The 16,376-nt window shown below is 41.4% G+C and overlaps 2 protein-coding genes across 2 annotated transcripts; one reads left to right on the forward strand and one right to left on the reverse strand.

Moving 5' to 3' along the window:
- Window positions 1-692: 692 nt before the first annotated feature.
- On the reverse strand, window positions 693-3,901 carry LOC133011109 (uncharacterized). Its single transcript, XM_061078813.1, has 4 exons — window positions 3,859-3,901; window positions 3,345-3,689; window positions 2,404-2,529; window positions 693-1,089 (listed from the first exon to the last, which is right to left on the reverse strand). Exons 1-4 carry the CDS (start codon window positions 3,893-3,895, stop codon window positions 923-925), a joined length of 675 nt encoding a protein of 224 aa, XP_060934796.1. The 5' UTR covers window positions 3,896-3,901; the 3' UTR covers window positions 693-922.
- A 2,336-nt stretch (window positions 3,902-6,237) lies between these two features.
- Window positions 6,238-15,004, forward strand: fsd1 (fibronectin type III and SPRY domain containing 1). Its single transcript, XM_061078676.1, has 13 exons — window positions 6,238-6,252; window positions 7,012-7,107; window positions 7,245-7,376; window positions 8,410-8,511; window positions 8,762-8,784; window positions 9,734-9,855; window positions 12,672-12,881; window positions 12,978-13,076; window positions 13,190-13,334; window positions 13,432-13,514; window positions 13,627-13,878; window positions 14,709-14,797; window positions 14,894-15,004. The coding sequence occupies exons 1-13, from the start codon at window positions 6,238-6,240 to the stop codon at window positions 15,002-15,004; spliced, it is 1,479 nt and encodes a 492-aa protein (XP_060934659.1).
- Window positions 15,005-16,376: the final 1,372 nt, after the last annotated feature.

The following is a 16,376-nucleotide window of genomic DNA, read 5'->3' on the forward strand; positions in this document are numbered from 1 at the left end:
CCCTGCTCCTGCTCCCTGCTCCTGCTCCCTGCTCCTGCTCCCTGCTCCACCTGTAACGTTCACTCCTCATCCAACTCCTGCAGGCGCAGATTATCCTGCAGCTCTCTCTGTAGGCAGCGCCTGATCATGTGACTTTTGATTGGAGCTTTCCTCTAGAGCCAGCGCTCACTTTCCAACCAATCAGACGAGACCGCAAAATTATGTCCGAAATAATGATTTTTAATTATTCTCATTATCATAATTTGTGTGCGTGCGTGTGCGTTTGTGAGTGTGTTACTCATGTTGTAGGGACCTAAATGTGGATACCCTTTATGGGGGCTTTTCTTCTTAATGGGGAAAACAGTCCATAAACTAAAATCACTAAATTTTAAAGTGAAGAGATGTTAAGATTAGTTTCAGGTTAAGGCAAGGGTTAGGTTGGGGTAAGGGTAAGGGTAAGGGTAAGGATGTGTGTGTGTGTGTGTGTGTGTGTGTGTGTGTGTGTGCGCGTGCGTGTGTGCGTGCGTGTGTGCGTGCGTGCGTGTGTGTGTGCGTGCTCGTGTGTGTTTGAATTAAATTATAGCAGGACTGAGAGGATATACCTATATTACACGTTCAAAATTACAAACTACATAACAAAAACTACATGTTTAACATCTTAAACTTTAATATAAAAACAAGCAGATAGTTTTACACAACGCATTTTAGTCCCATCACTACATAACTAACCCTAAATAAAGCACTTATTTACAATGCAAAATTACTGGCAACATAGTCAAGTATTCAAAAATATAGGAAAAGAAAAAATAACAGTTTTAAGTGGACAGAATGCACGATCTGCCACCTTGTGGCTTATTATAGCTATTTTACTGAATGGGTGCTACTTGAAAGAATGAATCTACATAAAATGCACAAATATACAGTTAAAAGCTCCTTGACCTCCTCAATTTTTCTGCTTCCATTTGCCGTTGGCGTATATCCTGTTGGATTTCGGGGTCCAGAAGTCATCAGTGGACGAACGTGTCTTCAGGCTGTCCAGAGGCAGAGAAGGCCGAGGTGACGGCTGCTTGTTGGCCACAGGATGAGTGTTTGCGTAGATCTGATCTTCTGCTGGATAAACAGTAAAAGCACCATAAAGTTGTTAGGTGTTGCTTGTTAATTTATTAATCAAAAATGCTGTATATCTATTGTAAATACAGTTTTGTTTTATTACGATGTTGTCTGTTTAACTAAGATGCTGTTTTTTGACTTGGTTCCTTTGAGATGCACCTCATTAAAGATATTAGAGGTTAGAGCTTGATGAAACCAACAAAATGTTTACTGAACATATCATTTTATGAAATCTATTTAGGGTAAAGCCTGGTGAAGAGAGTAAGTTTGACCTTTTAAAGTTGCTGATATGTTTTTATTATATTTTTGATTAAATTTAATTGTATGTATTTCCTTCAAAGACATTGATTAAAAACCTGGTATTGTGAAGAACAATGTCCATAATTGAAATAACCCATAATTTTCCTAGTCAATAGTTATGTATTGTTTCAAATAGGTACTGCCATGTTAAGAGTTTGGATTTAATCATCTACTGTCACTATATCTAGTTTTTTTTAAAAAAAAGACATATTTCTTTACACTATAAATGTTTCACAGATCTTCCTTCTAGTCATGTCAAATAGTCATTTTTCACTCTTGGCTTAAAAAAAGTGAGATGCACTTTTAAGGGCTTCAGATAAAATAAGCCCCCCTTTAAAAAAGCAAATGATTCAGCAAAACTCTACATGGAAATTAATTTCATACGAGAATTATATACTGAATCTATAAGGCAAATATTCTATAATTTATTTCTTTATCACACGCAGAGCTGTAAAAGTGGTGGGTGCTGCGATGTGGTTAGATTCTTCGGGGTTGCTGTCTCTACCTGCACGTATCTGATTCTGTTCTTAGTCCTGGTCTCAGCTCTGTCTGCAAAGGCGCCCCTCGCATTTTTGCTTAAACCACACAGTATGACAGACAACAAGAGCTGTCCTAAATTTGAAGATGACATTTGAAGATTTTCTCACGATGATTAACCTGCACATCTTTGCTTACTCGGCCTCCAGAGCCTGTGCAGATGTAACCACCTGCTATTACATGAAAAATGCTCACTCTCTCTTCTGTTCTAACGGTCAGAAATACATGCATTCAAAAATAAAATTGGTCTCTTCCTTGTTACTCTTGTCAGATTTTTTTTTTCTGAATAACCACATTTTGTAGGGGAGCAGATTTTAACTGACTGGGTCTTACAAAGTTTTCCGTGATATTATTTGTCTCATGCTCTACTTTTTCTCACAGCGTCTTTCATCACAGACCTACAGCCTCTCTCTCCTCTATCCACATATTTGCTGTCGTGTCATTAAAGGTCAAGATGATAGTCTGAGCTTTGTGTACCCCTCCTTCTGCGGCATCTCCTTCTCAACATCACACATATGAACAGCAGGACGATCAGGATGAAAGTTAATCCCCCCAACAGGAGCCACATCCACAAGGGGATGGCTTGGGGCTCTTCTGGGTTAGCTGGTGATAAAAAATACAAATAACATTCACAGGGTTTGTTAAAAGAAGACATGTGTGAAAAACAATCCTCCATTAGACATGGACCAATTACTTTAAAACCTAAGAATCAACACTTTCCAACAACGGAAATATTTATTACATTCACGCAAGCACACAACCGGGCAAGTCCCAGCAGAGACACACAGTTTCACAATACATTATCTTGCCACTTACTCTAATCTTAACCATCACAACTAAATGCCTAAACATAATTTAAACCTAATCCTTCCCATAAACCTAACCCAAGGAAAGGATGGAACACCTTTCATGTGCTTGAATAGGAGACAGACTCAGTTCCCCTATGCCATAACTACACCTAACCCTCACACTAACCTAATAGCGAGTCTTAAACCATTAAACAGCCAATTAAAAAAGTAAATAACTTGCTTACTAGTCACTAGTGACGGGTACACTGTGGCTTCCATTAAGCTCTTTGCTGTAATGGAGGAAACAAAATGATGCTTTAACAACATTCATTCAATAATAGCTAGTCAGAGTAATTACTGTATTTATGAATATATAATTGATATCATGTTTCGACAAAACAGGCTATATAGCAAGACAATATCTAACATTTCTTAGCAGCACACACACATAGAAATGGTTTATATGCCTCTATAATACAGTTGTAGGCAAGTAGAACTGTTTCTTAATGTGCGTGCTGTTGAGACCGATGATATCAAATATGTTGAGGAGATGTTATAGTAATACATTGACAAATACTGTACATTTATAGACTTAAAATGTCTTTACACTTGCATACTGCACATACTTACAAATAGCTATTTGTGTTCCCTTGCTCTTAATATCTTTACTGCAGGGAATCTCCACAGTGACTTTACAAAAGTACCATCCGCTGTTGTTCTGGGTAACATTTGGTAGGTCTTGCCACCTAGCCGTGAAGTTAAACTCCATACTGCTATTGATGTTGATTGTAGCGTTGTCTATTGATCCAGATGGGATGAAGAACCAATCCAGACGAGACTGCTTGACTGGTTTGGTGCACACCTCCGTGTTCAAATGGCAGCCCAGTTTCAGAGAGGAACCAAAAGGAACATCCACTTTTCTCTGTTCTCCATCCAGAATCACATTTTGTCCACCTGAGACCACCATGGCTGCCACTGTTATAGATAGAGAGATATATAGATACATAGATAGATAAGTTATATGGTAATATAGAATGCTCAGTAACAATTACTAAAACGGGAAAATATTTCTACACGTGTGAAATTTCAGTCCATTCTTTCATCATTGCATTAGTCACTTTATAAATAGTCTATATGGTCTAACCTGTGAGCAGCCCCAGAGTCGACTGTTTCAGCCACATTTCCGTCTTATCGCATGAGGTGTGATCGTCTTCTCAGAGTCATCCTGTTGCTACCATCTGACTACCTTCACATCTGTCAAAGCGAGACTGACTGTGAGAGTGTGTGAGTGGGTGGGAGGAAGTTTTCTTTTTCTTTTTTTTTGACTGTATGACGAGTAAAGGTTGCTTTCACTGAGGAAACTGTTTGTAGTGGAGGAGGCCCTGCTCACCAATCCACAGTCCCGGCTGAGGACCAAAGGTGACCAGAGGCCTTTCCTGTCAGGGTGAGGGCTCCAACTCTTTGGAACAATCTCCCTGAGGAGAGCTGTCTGGCAAACTCCTTTCCCTCTTTTAAATATCTCTAAAAGACAATTTCTTTTAGTTGTGCAACCTAATTGTGCTACCATCAATTTCAAAAATGTAATAAAATTTTTGAAATCTTGTTTTTGCTCTTTCCTCATCTGATAATTTGGTTTATGTCTGCATCTGTGCAATATTGCTGTGTAACCTAAAATAGCTTTTAAATAGTTTCTTAATGTTTGCCTTAAATTTTTCATTTTTAACTTGTAAAGCACCTTGTAACTGTGATTTGAAATGTAAGTGCTGTATAAATAAAGGTTAAGTTATTGTTATTATATATTGTCCTAATTTAAAGACATCAGAGGGGCCTACTGCTCTGCCGTGGGTTAAAAAATACATCCTGCAAACTTCTGCACAGTGGTGCATAACAGTTTTTCAGTGAGTGAGATACAGACAGAGTGAAAAAAACCCAGTGACGATATGAGGGGGATTGTGAAACCCCTCTGAGTGTTGGTGCTGTGTCTTTCTTGAAAAGTAGAACTCGGCTTCCTGTGACAAGAAACAACTATGGTGAGTGGAACATAACGATTCCATCTCCAACCACAACCTGCTGCAACCTGCTCGAGAGACCACAGGGATCAGAGACAAAGAAGTATATTCTTCAATCATAGTTTCATGCAGGACTAGATGATTAGAGCTTTGAAAACACGTGACTTTTTAGTGTCTGACATTTTACAGTTGGGTATTAAAAACAGTTCCACTAATTTACAATGATATCTGACACAAATGTGTCTTAAAGTTCATTTCAGTCAAATAAAGAAGCATGATAATAAGTGACTATGAATTGTTTGTTCATGAACAGGGATGATGAAAAAAAACAGCTGTGTTTACAGGATGTGTATTTCTTATGAATCCTCATGATCTTGAAAGTGGATACTGTCTGTGATGAAAGAAAGGACTTAAATCCTTTGTTTGGTAGGACAGTGGTTTACCTAGATTTGACAGAAATGTAACACATCTACAATACTGCATCTTCACGTCTTTTGGGGCATTTTATATGCAAATTGTTGCTCATATTTGTCTTGATTTTGGTTTGTTATTATCAAAATGAACCATATCAATAAAAATTCTATGTAACAAAGGTTGGTGATTTGTATAACCATAGAGGTTAAGATGAGTTAAGTAGAAAATTTTGGAGTCATTTTTCTCTAATCAGCCTAATAAAACATTGCTTTATAATATGTTTTTTCTCCTATTACTATTTAAAGTTATCTATTAACTAATTCACTCATTAATTTATTCACCTGACAAAATGAAAGCTCTTCTCTGTTGTATTTGCATTTTATTTCCTTCCAATTTGTATTCGTCATTACCTCATTCTGCTTGTTTCACTTAACTTATTGAATAACTTAATTTAGAAAACGTTTTTCCTTTAAAGGTCGAAGAGTGTAAGATTTCAGGTGAAAGGCATTTATTGGAAGAAACTGTGTGTGTGTGTTTCATTTATATTGTACAACTTGTGGTTTTCTTTACCCTAGAATGTGCCCTTTATATTTAAATATTTATCAGCAGCAGGTCTATGGAGGCCAACTTGTTTTTTTTTTACAGTAGCCCAGTCTGGACAAACTAATCAACTTTTGAGTTTTATGGCAACTGAGGGCTCAGAGGTTCTCTTCCATGTTTGGAGGGGGGGGTGAGGTGAGGAGTATTCAGCTGCGACATGCAACTTCACCACTAGATGTCACTAAATTCTACACACTGAACCTTTCATCGTGCGAAGAGTAAACGACTCTCAGACGATCTCTCCGACAGTACTTGAAAGCAGCATCGCTCCGCCACACAAACACCATTACCCAGAATCCTCCTCTGCCGCATGCGCTCTACGCACTACGGCCCAGAGGCGTTGGTGTCCGTCCGAGAGAGGCGTCTCTCCCCGGCAGCATCAGCACCAGCTCCGCGGCGCCAGTAGACCCAGAGCTCCGGGAGAACCGGGAGGAGAACCGGGGCACGGAGCGGGAGCAGCGGCGGCTCCAGCGGGGCCGGAGGAGCATCGGGCCGGCGCGATGGGCGACCAGAAGGTGAGCGGGAGCCCGGGGAACAGGTGTCTGTGATGGGGGGAGAAGCAGAGCCCGTTTCAGGGCGTAGTGTTACAAAGGAAGCGGGGGGAGCCGCTGCAGGAGCCCGGGGGGAGTGAGTGTGGACGAGGGAGCAGCTCGGGTTCCACAGCCGGCTCGATGCATCGATACGACTCTGTGCGGGTGGAGGTTTATCATGTCCGCGCCTTCGACGACTTTGTTACCGGCGTTTCGGAGCAGCGGCGGCGGCGGACCGGACAGGACCGGACCGGGGGCCTCGGTGCAGGTCCTCTCGCATCAGTACACATCACACAGTTCTTCCGTGTAAATGATGTTTCACTGTGACTGAGCAGCGCCAGAGGGGATCTAATCAGTGATGTCATATATCAGAGGTGTAGTTCGGCTCATAATCCATCTAGTCCCCTTGCAGTGGGCTGTTCGGTTCACTGGAGCCGCATTATTGAATTATGAATGCACATCCTTCCGCCCGTGTAGTGTCCTCCCTGTGCTCAGAAGCTAGTCCCGCTGACCCCATCTGAAGAGCACGCATTCGATCCTGTGTCTAAAGCAGCTCAGAGCCCAAAGCAGCTTGTGTCCTCGATGATCAGCACCTCAGCTCATCTGCTTCAGTGTGAAAGAGAAACCTGCAGCCATCCTGCAGGAGAATATTTGATTGTGCACGCTTTGACTTTGAGGCTCTGAAAGGATTTGATTCGACAAGATATCTAATGTACAAATGTGATCTTTGTGTCGTCTTTTCAGGAATCCCTGTTTAAGATCACCCACACACTGGCCATGAAGAACGAGGAGATTTCAAACTTCATCGGCGCTCTCAAGCAGAACCTCGACAACTTGGAGGTACAAAGTCACAGAAAACCCTCGATCCCTTTACGTCACAGTTTGGCAGCTGTCCTCTGTCCATGTGTTCATCTGGCTTTTCAGGTAAAAAAAGGCTACTTCCCATTTCTACTTCATTTATTGTCTTGTGACCCCAGGCAAACTCCAACCGGGTGCAGGACGACATGCAGTCAGAGTTCACCGCCCTCCACTCGGCCCTGGACGAGATGAAGGAAAACATGCTGACACGCATCAAACAGGAGAGAGCCAGCCGCACCTACGACCTACAGGTATTTACCGCTCTGTCTATAAGATGCAGTTATTTAGAACAACCTGAAAGACATTTGGAATTTACTCAAGCTGCGTTGTATTAATTTATTCCTTTACTTCTTTGTCTCATATCATACGTATCTGACCATATGGTGATCACCAAATGAATCATGTGTTTTGTGACCAAAAGTGTGGTTACAAAGCACAAACTGAAAATCAGGCTGTTGTGGAGGAACATGTCCCCAACTTTAGTGCAGAATCAAACAAAGCACAATTCAAATCTTTCCCAATGATACAAATACTAGCACGCTATGATAAAACTACAAATAAGACCAACATGGAGCTAATCCCTGCTCAGAATTTGTCTTTGTACACTACACAAACTAATTTTAATTATAAAATTGATATGTACCTGTGAGTTCTTCTTCAATATAAACATAATGTAAAGGATTTGTTATTCAAATTTGAAATGGCAGGAAAAAATTTTTTTATCTGTGAATCCTGAACTGTCAAAATAACAGAGCTCCGCATTAAAAAAGAAACATTTAAATTAAAACCCGATACAACAACTACTAATAATAATAATCATAATCATAAAGAATATTGGGTTGAAATGAATTCATATCTTTTTGAAACAGAAGAGAATCAAGGCAGAGGACATAATACCAAAAATAAATACATTTATTTTTATTTATAAAATAGTTTAAGAACACTAGGAATTAGAGAAGGTTCATGTCATGTCTGGAATTGTTGATTTCAGAACTTAATCACTAAAGGGCAGATTTTTCTCAGTTTCTTGAACATAAAACAGTCAATTCAGCTTCCGTGAAATCAGCTGTTTTATATTATTGTAATGTTGAAATATTCTCACAGTTGTGTCCTGATCTCTGGTGCAAGGATCCGACAGCCTGCAGTCTCAAGACAAAGCCATGACTCTCAAATGATGCCGCAAGCACCAAAGCCTGTGCAGGGAACATAATAGTCCCATTATACTGCAGAGAAACGGCTGTGAGTTTGCAGATGTTTAACTGTGTGACGTGATCTTTTGCCCAGAATCAGCTGAGCGCCTGCTCCAAAGCCCTGGAGAGTTCGGAGGAGCTGCTGGAGCTGGCCAATCAGACGCTGTGCTCCTCTGAGACGGACGGTTTCACTCAGGTAACTGAGCGCCTGATCTGCTGCTGTGGTGCTGCTGCACTGTTCCCCTGCTCTCTGAATGTTTGAATGATTGACCATGAACTTCAGTGTCCATATATATGATCGAATCCGTGCTTCTTGTGGTGTTATGTTAACTTAACACCTGCAAATTTTTTTTTGTTAAATGAAACGTGATGGGTTACAACTCAGTTTTGTCTTTGCTCCGTATCTCTTCTCTCTCTTTCATTTTCCCTCTGCTCCTCCTCTCCAGGCGGCCAAAGACATTAAGGATAGGTATAGTACTCAGACATCCCTTGCTTCCATTTTGTCATAGCCTCCTGTAACCAATGAGCTATCTCATCCTCTAGCATGCATGCGTTCAAACGTGTAGCCACCACACCCATTCTGTAGACAATAAGCACCATGGAAAAGCTTTCTTTTGTCTCTGTTTCCCACTGTCCTCTAAAGTCTGTACCATCTGCTGTCAGCCTCTCCCTGATAAATGCTCCCTCTCTAGTTCTGCTTCCTAACTCCCGGCAACAGTGGATACCTGAGCAGTGCGTGTGCAGAGTCTTGCGTTAGTGCGTAGGAGCCGCCACCAGTATGTCTGACCCACGCTGCTCTTCTACAGAGTCGGGGTCGCACCCATTTTCACCAAAATTAAAATTGTATGAAAATGATCTTTCACCCCAGTTTCAATGTCTTAATATCGAATAAGTCTCAAACATACATATTTGCATCTCTTCATGTACCTGTTTCAAAGTAAAAATGTAAAGCACACATACGTTTTTTTATTGACTACGGCATTCATTTGTTTTAAAGTGGCTTTATTGTGAAATATTGGCAGGACTGGAGATGCACAGCTTCATACCGTAGAGTCTTGACATTTAGTTGAGTACATGACCCACTTTATTTGAGGAGATACAGAAGTCATACCTAAAACCTCACGTAGCAGCTGCAGACACGCTCTGTGTGTGAACAACAGATGTGCGTGAGATGCAGTAGATAAGCAACACAGCATGCGCTGCACATGCACCCAGTGTGACCAGGGCGCAGGTGCTGCCCAGGATGATGAGGTCAGTTGTAGTAACAGATGTGTAGCTAGTGGCCTTTTTCTTAGTGAGCTGTACTAGAATCACCTGTTTGTGTGTTAGTTTTTCCATCTCTGATTGAGTTGAATAATGCCCCGTGCTTGTCTCCACCCGGTGTGTTTATCTCTTTCTGTGCGTCTCTTTGTCTGCAGCGTGACGATGGCTCCTGCTTTTCGCCTCTCCCTGAAGGCTAAAGCCAGTGACAACATGAGTCATCTGATGGTGGATTTCAGCCAGGAGAGGGAGATGTTGCAGGGTCTCAAGTTTCTCCCAGGTCAGATCCACGTTTACAAAAAAGACACGCTGATGGAATCTTTTTTAGACAGCATGATGTAAATAAAGCTAGTCTCAGACATGCACTGAAATCTGGAGGGGCTGCACGTGAGAAGTCAGTTGCTCTGGACATTTTCGGGAACCTTTCCTCCAAGACCGGGTAAAATGTCTTGAAAATGTCCCAGTGAGCTGATGTGAAAAAAAACAGCTCTTTCCCCATCTTTATTCAGTTTGGTCTTTCAGTTTGAGCGCATGACTTGTTGAATTCATGTTCAGATTGTGTATTGCTTTTCATCCAAACCCTGCCCTTGCACTCAAATAGCCCCTGTTTGCACTTAAATTAGCTCTGCTCCTGCTCAAACTGTGTGCTTGCACTCAGATATATTGTTGCTCGCACTGATTTCCTGCGCTCCAGCTTCAGCCCTTCTCCGCACTCGGGCTTCTCTCTGTGCGCTTGTGAATCTAACATTTCTCCTCTGCTCTGGGATTTTTTTGTGGATCAACCCTCTCAAAATTTTCAGGTGAGGTGTTGACCACTGGTCAACCAAAGAAATGAATGATGGATCCACTCCAACTCCACTCAACTCCCACCCTCCAAGGCTTTTATATATGGACTTCCCCTAGCTGTATAATTCGGAATATACAATAACTTTCTTTTTATTCCAAAAGTAATAGAGAAAGCAAGGGGAAGTCCATATAATAAAGCCGTGGAGGGCGGGAGTGGATTAACCCGGTCAAAGAGTAACCGCCTGCAGGCGATGAATGCAAGCACACAATTTGAGCAGAAGCAGATACAATTTAAGTGCAAACAGGGGCTATTTGAGTGCTAGGGCAGGGTTTGGATGAAAAGTAATACACAATCTGAACATAAATTCAGTGTGTTGTTGACGTTTACATGTTGAAGACACTAGTGAGATCCGAGAGCATTTGGTGATCGGGTCGATGTGCTGTAAACAAATACACATGGTTTCTGCAGTAGAATCAATGTCTCATCCTGCATGCTCTACCCAGACGCCAGCCCTTAATTGCCTCACATTTTCCTGTTGTCTGACCCAGACAATCTCCGGTTGTGTTCGTCATATGTTAAAGGCAAACTCAATTTTCTGGACAATTTACAGAGTTCATGTCTGAAAACGGCCTAAGTAGATTACCATCAGTATTGTTCTTTACTTGTTCTTTACTTGTGTGTTTCCATTTCATGCTACTTTATACTTAATACAGTATTTCGAAAGGATTTTTTTTATTTTTTGATCCATTACATTTAATTAACTGCTGCAAATACTAGGCTGTTCACTAATTAGGATTTTTATACGAAGACAATTCTTGCTAAACTTTCCTTCTCAAGTCATTTTAATCTGTGATTGATGATGGTCAATTGATGATCATTAATCTATGCACCTTATACTCAATTTTTTTTTACCTTAAATACAGTCAGAATGCAGGTTATTGTATCAGTAAAAATCCAGTTATATAATCCATAAACAAGAAAATCTGTCCTTTTTACAGTACTTTTACTCTTGATACTGTTCTTTCAGCTGGAAATACTTTACTTTTACTGTAGTAGCCGGGCTATATGTGATATTTGAAAGTCAAAAAAAGGAGTCAATAAATTCAGGTAAAATGATCTTATGGATAAATCTGTTAATCAGTGGTAGTATACACAGGTTTTAACCTCTTATCACCTTGATTATTCACAGTCTGGGTCTTGTTTTCCTTTCATGTTACATTCGCTGTCAGAATGGAAAGGCCGCCTGTGAGACCGTCTTTCAGATTTTCCACTTATCAGTATTGTATATACTGATGAGTCAAATTACAAGTAACATGAAAGGCTTCGCACAGGGCGATGAAACCACAGAGATTGGTTAGCAGTCTATGATACTTGTTAACCTCATTCGAGAGCAGCTGTGGTTTTACAGCTCACCTATTTACTGAAGGAGTCGAGCTTGTTGCAAGCAGCTGAAAGGCTCAGATAAAACAACTCTACGCTTCCTCTCCAGCACCAGACGACAAGCCGATGAGCTGATGAGGAAAGTTCAAGCTTGTCGAGCCAGATTCTTTCTTTCAGAAGCTGTTAAAGCCCTATGGTGCCCCACTGGGGACATTAGTGGAATAAATATTATTGAAAGGTCACAAGTTGATAAGGTAATAATAGGGGGATCCTTTCTCTGTGGCCACTAGATACCAATCTATTCACCGACAGTGCCAGGTGATGGAAACATTTGCAATCACTCGTTTAGAGACATAGGACCCAGTGTTGTCAGTAAAGAACAGATTCATATTTTGTGGCCACAAATATTAAAACCTGGTCAAAATTTATCTCATGGACACAAGTAAGTTTTTTCGTCCCAAAACCTTAATAACTTGTGGTCACAATAATATATTTTGCACCAATGCCACTAGGGGCACAATGACCAAATGAAAGGAAGAGTTACAATAAACCTACATTTGTCCACTGGCTCTGGCCACAAAAGGACTCTGTATAGACCATTATCCGCTAAAATGGTATATGTAGCTACTTACAAGGTGAAAATATACTGACCTGGATCCCTACCAGTTTGTTCTTACATTTTCTGCCCCAAAGTGGACAGATATTTTAAAAAAATTAGCTGCTTTATTGTACATATTTATGTAGTGTAATTTCCTGTAGAAAAAAAGTTAATAATAGATAAATCTTCTGTTTAATATATGTATTTTGCACAGAATGTGTTACTGTCGTCAAGTGTTGAAAATGTTTAGCATGAGCGGGGTTGTGTTCACAGACACTGATTTTGGATGTCCCTTGAAACAGAAATGGTGTTTCTTCTCTTCCACATTCAGTTCCTGCCACTCCAGAGATCCAGGTGTCAGAGTGCCAGGTGTGTGACAACAGAGTGACTGTAGCATGGACCTTACAGGAGCCTGACACTAAGATAGACCACTACATACTGGAACATCGACGGACAAACCACGAGGGTCCACCACGCATCAGGGAGGACTACCCCTGGATGGTGGTGGAGGGGATACGAGAGTTGGAGCACACACTGACGGGTACAAGCAAGGCTGTGAAGAGACCTTCGTCATTTGTTGTTTCAACCCTGATGAAGCTGATTTATAAGTCATAGTTTTGTTTTTCATTATTCTCAGGTCTGCGCTTTGACACCCGGTACATGACGTTCAGAGTGAGAGCGTGTAACAAGGCCGTGGCAGGAGAGTTCTCTGAGCCAGTTACTCTAGAAACTCATGGTGAGAATACAGGGCACAATCAGCAGGTCCATTCACAGCAGGTCACAAGCATTTAAGAGTGTTTTATTCATTTTAAAAGTAAATAAAAAGTTTGCTTCCTGCTCGGTTTCCAGCCTTCACCTTCAAACTGGACTCTGGTTCGGCTCATCAGAACCTAAAGATTGAGGACTTGAGTGTGGAGTGGGACAGCGGCGGAAAGGTCCAGGAAATCCGCAAAGAGAAGAACCGAACCAACTCCCCCATGCATTCTCCAGCCAGGTATGTATGGGTGATGACTGCAAGGTCCCTAAACCATGTCAATGATGTCATTGTGAATAAATCTGAGTCTCTACCCTGATGTCTTGTCTATAATCAGGTCAGCACTCATGTCTCCCAAAAGAGCACCGACTGCCCGGCCAGGCAGAGACCGGTTCACGGCAGAGTCCTACACAGTGCTGGGTACGATTTTTTTTTCTTCAGTGCTTGAGGTTCATAAGCACAACTCTTAATCTACTCAATATTGATACTGTAATTCCTGACCTGTATTATCTGGTCTTTTTCCTCATTACAGCTGACACCATGATCGATGCCGGCCAACAGTATTGGGAAGTACGGTTTGACAAGGAGAGCAAGGCCTTTGCTGTCGGGGTGGCCCTGCGGACCCTTGGCCGATTTGACCAGTTGGGGAAAAGCAACGCCTCCTGGTGCATCCATCTGAACAACTGGCTGCAGCAGAGCCTCACAGCCAAGCACAACAACAAGGCTCGAACACTGGACTGTCCGATCCCAAGCAAGATAGGAGTCTACGTCAACTACGATGAAGGTAAGATAATCACTTTCACATAGTTGGTGATTGATTAGAGAGAGAATCATTGCTGGTCTATTGAACTGTGGGGTTTCTGTGATTATCTCTCCAGAGCAGAAATTTCAGTCACTGATGCTGAACAAAGAAAATACAGATTACAGCTATTCAGTTCTAACTCTGCGTTAAAAAGCCACTTAAAAATACTGCAGGGCAGATGATTTATTTGTCTGTGCTTTATTATTAAGATAGTTCTATCCCTGTAGACAGATCAGTAATCAGCAACAACAGCAAAAAAGCTTTCATTTTGTATTCATATATTTAACTAAATTTAATAACATAAGTTCCATTGAGGTTAAAAAAACTCTTTTGTAAGGTTGACCATGCAAAATAAAAAAAAACGTATTAAATTTAATTTCAAATACTTAGGATTCTGGGTGGAGGTTGATCAGGACCTTTAAGGAACTTTTCATTTGAGTAGAGTTTGGTGCCTCAGTGGACAACAGTGTTGATTTGCTGTAATAACATCGGCATTTGTTTTTGAAGGAGTGAAAAAAGACCCACAGCTGTTTGCAGAATGCATAGCGATTAGATAATGTGTCTTTTTGTTGCTGCATGAATTTGTTAAAGATTAAAATGAGTGAAACCAGTGAAAATCTACTTGTATGGCCTTTAATTTTAAGACATAACTCCAGGCCCTTTTACATAAACATTCAATAAAGTAAAATAAACGGTTAATTGATTATTTTATACAAATAATTGACATGTAAATCAACAATCAAAGGAATTTTCTACGCTGTCCATGTTTATTGAAGTACATGAGTGTGATTTGCCTTCTTCGCTCTCTCCAGGTACTCTGTCTTTCTACGACGCCAAAACTAAGCAGCTGATGCACACCTTCAAAACCAAGTTCCCACAGCCAGTTATACCGGCCTTCATGGTGAGAAATGTTTCATTAGAAGCCTCTGTGCTCTCAAACCATCATCCTGTGACCTCTGTGTTATCAATTTGGCTGTCACTTTGCTGCCCCCTGCAGGTGTGGAATGGCAGTTTCTCAGTAGTGACGGGCCTGCAGGTTCCCAGCATGGTGCAAAGCGGTCAGAGGAAGAACAGCGGCACCAGCAGCTCCAACGCCAGCCTCACCTAGACCCATCCAGTCGGCAGCTCGATGCTACACCAGCTCGATCTGATCACTGTCACCTGCTGCAGATCATCATTTCTGCCATGACGCCTGTCAAAGCCATATCATGGAAGAGTTACATCACTGGGGTGCGATGGTTTAGCCTGTTTCTCATTCCATGCATGACAACATAAATGTTTTTGGGAACGAGTTAGTCATCGGCACCCTCAGTGACATAATCCTTCATATTTGTGACTCTGGCTGTTGTGGTTGCTTGGGGCACATTAGGTGTAGTCGTACTAGTTTGTCACTCTCTACATATTCAATTAGCACTGTCCCACTGCTGCTAGAGCAAAGATTTAGCGCTGGCCGCTGCCCTTCCTTCCTTCCTTCCTTCCTTTCTGTTTTTCTTTCCATCACTAAAACTATCAGTTGTACTGTCATGCAGCTAGCTGCAGGTGCAGGGCCCAGCCCTGTCCTGTCCGCTCTCTCCCTGTGCCTTCTTTGTCATTTCCAAACTGATTGGCCAGATCAGGTAATCTAATCCGCATCATCATGCTAATATTTCACTGCAAGATCTGGTCTCCCTATTTCAGTTTAAAACGATGTATTGTGTCAGTGTCAGTATATTCTATCGTAACTTAGTGGTAAATATCATCTACTGAACCTGCCTCTATTCATCAACCAACCTATGTAACCCAAATAACAAGCTGCTAAGTAGAATGTAGTTCATCACTCAATCAGGATTTATTCTACTTTTCCAGCAACTAATGGATCTTGAGAAATGAACCACACACATAATAGGGAAGTTGTAGTTGAATTCTTGCCATGGCATGAAGACTTATCAGTATTTACTGCATTTCATTTTGTAGTCAGGACCCACACTGAGTGTAAGAAACTGGATCCTTCAGCCTTCTGCTCAGGTTCAAATGAGTCGGTGTTGAGCTTTGCTGACATTGGGAGTTTTCCTCATTCTAACGTCTTGAAGTGGAGTCAGCCGTCAGACACGGGTTCAGGAATTTGGAAATGACTGTACTGTATTCATTGTAATCACCTGACTTTCACCCTAATGCTTGTATGTATAGTATGTATGTGTCTATACCTAATAACACCAATTAATCTGCAGAGAGATCCAGCTAATGAGTCGTGGGTTTGTCTGTCGTCCCACAATAACAAATAGCTTTCCAGTAGCTACAGCTAACTTACTGTGGTGTGAGGATTAGCACGGTTTGGGATCCACCTGGGATAGAAGGGAAAGTGGTGGCCTCTTGAAATTGTTAACTGATGTTACTGATCCTTACATGTTCACTCTGACTAGCGTCCATGTCGTACAACACATGGGAAAAGTCTCACTTTGTCCTTTTGCTCTTTGTTCCCCCGAATGCATCTCCTGAATAAC

Source organism: Limanda limanda, chromosome 9 (assembly GCF_963576545.1).
Source record: "Limanda limanda chromosome 9, fLimLim1.1, whole genome shotgun sequence".
In the NCBI taxonomy this organism is placed as follows: Eukaryota; Metazoa; Chordata; class Actinopteri; order Pleuronectiformes; family Pleuronectidae; genus Limanda; species Limanda limanda.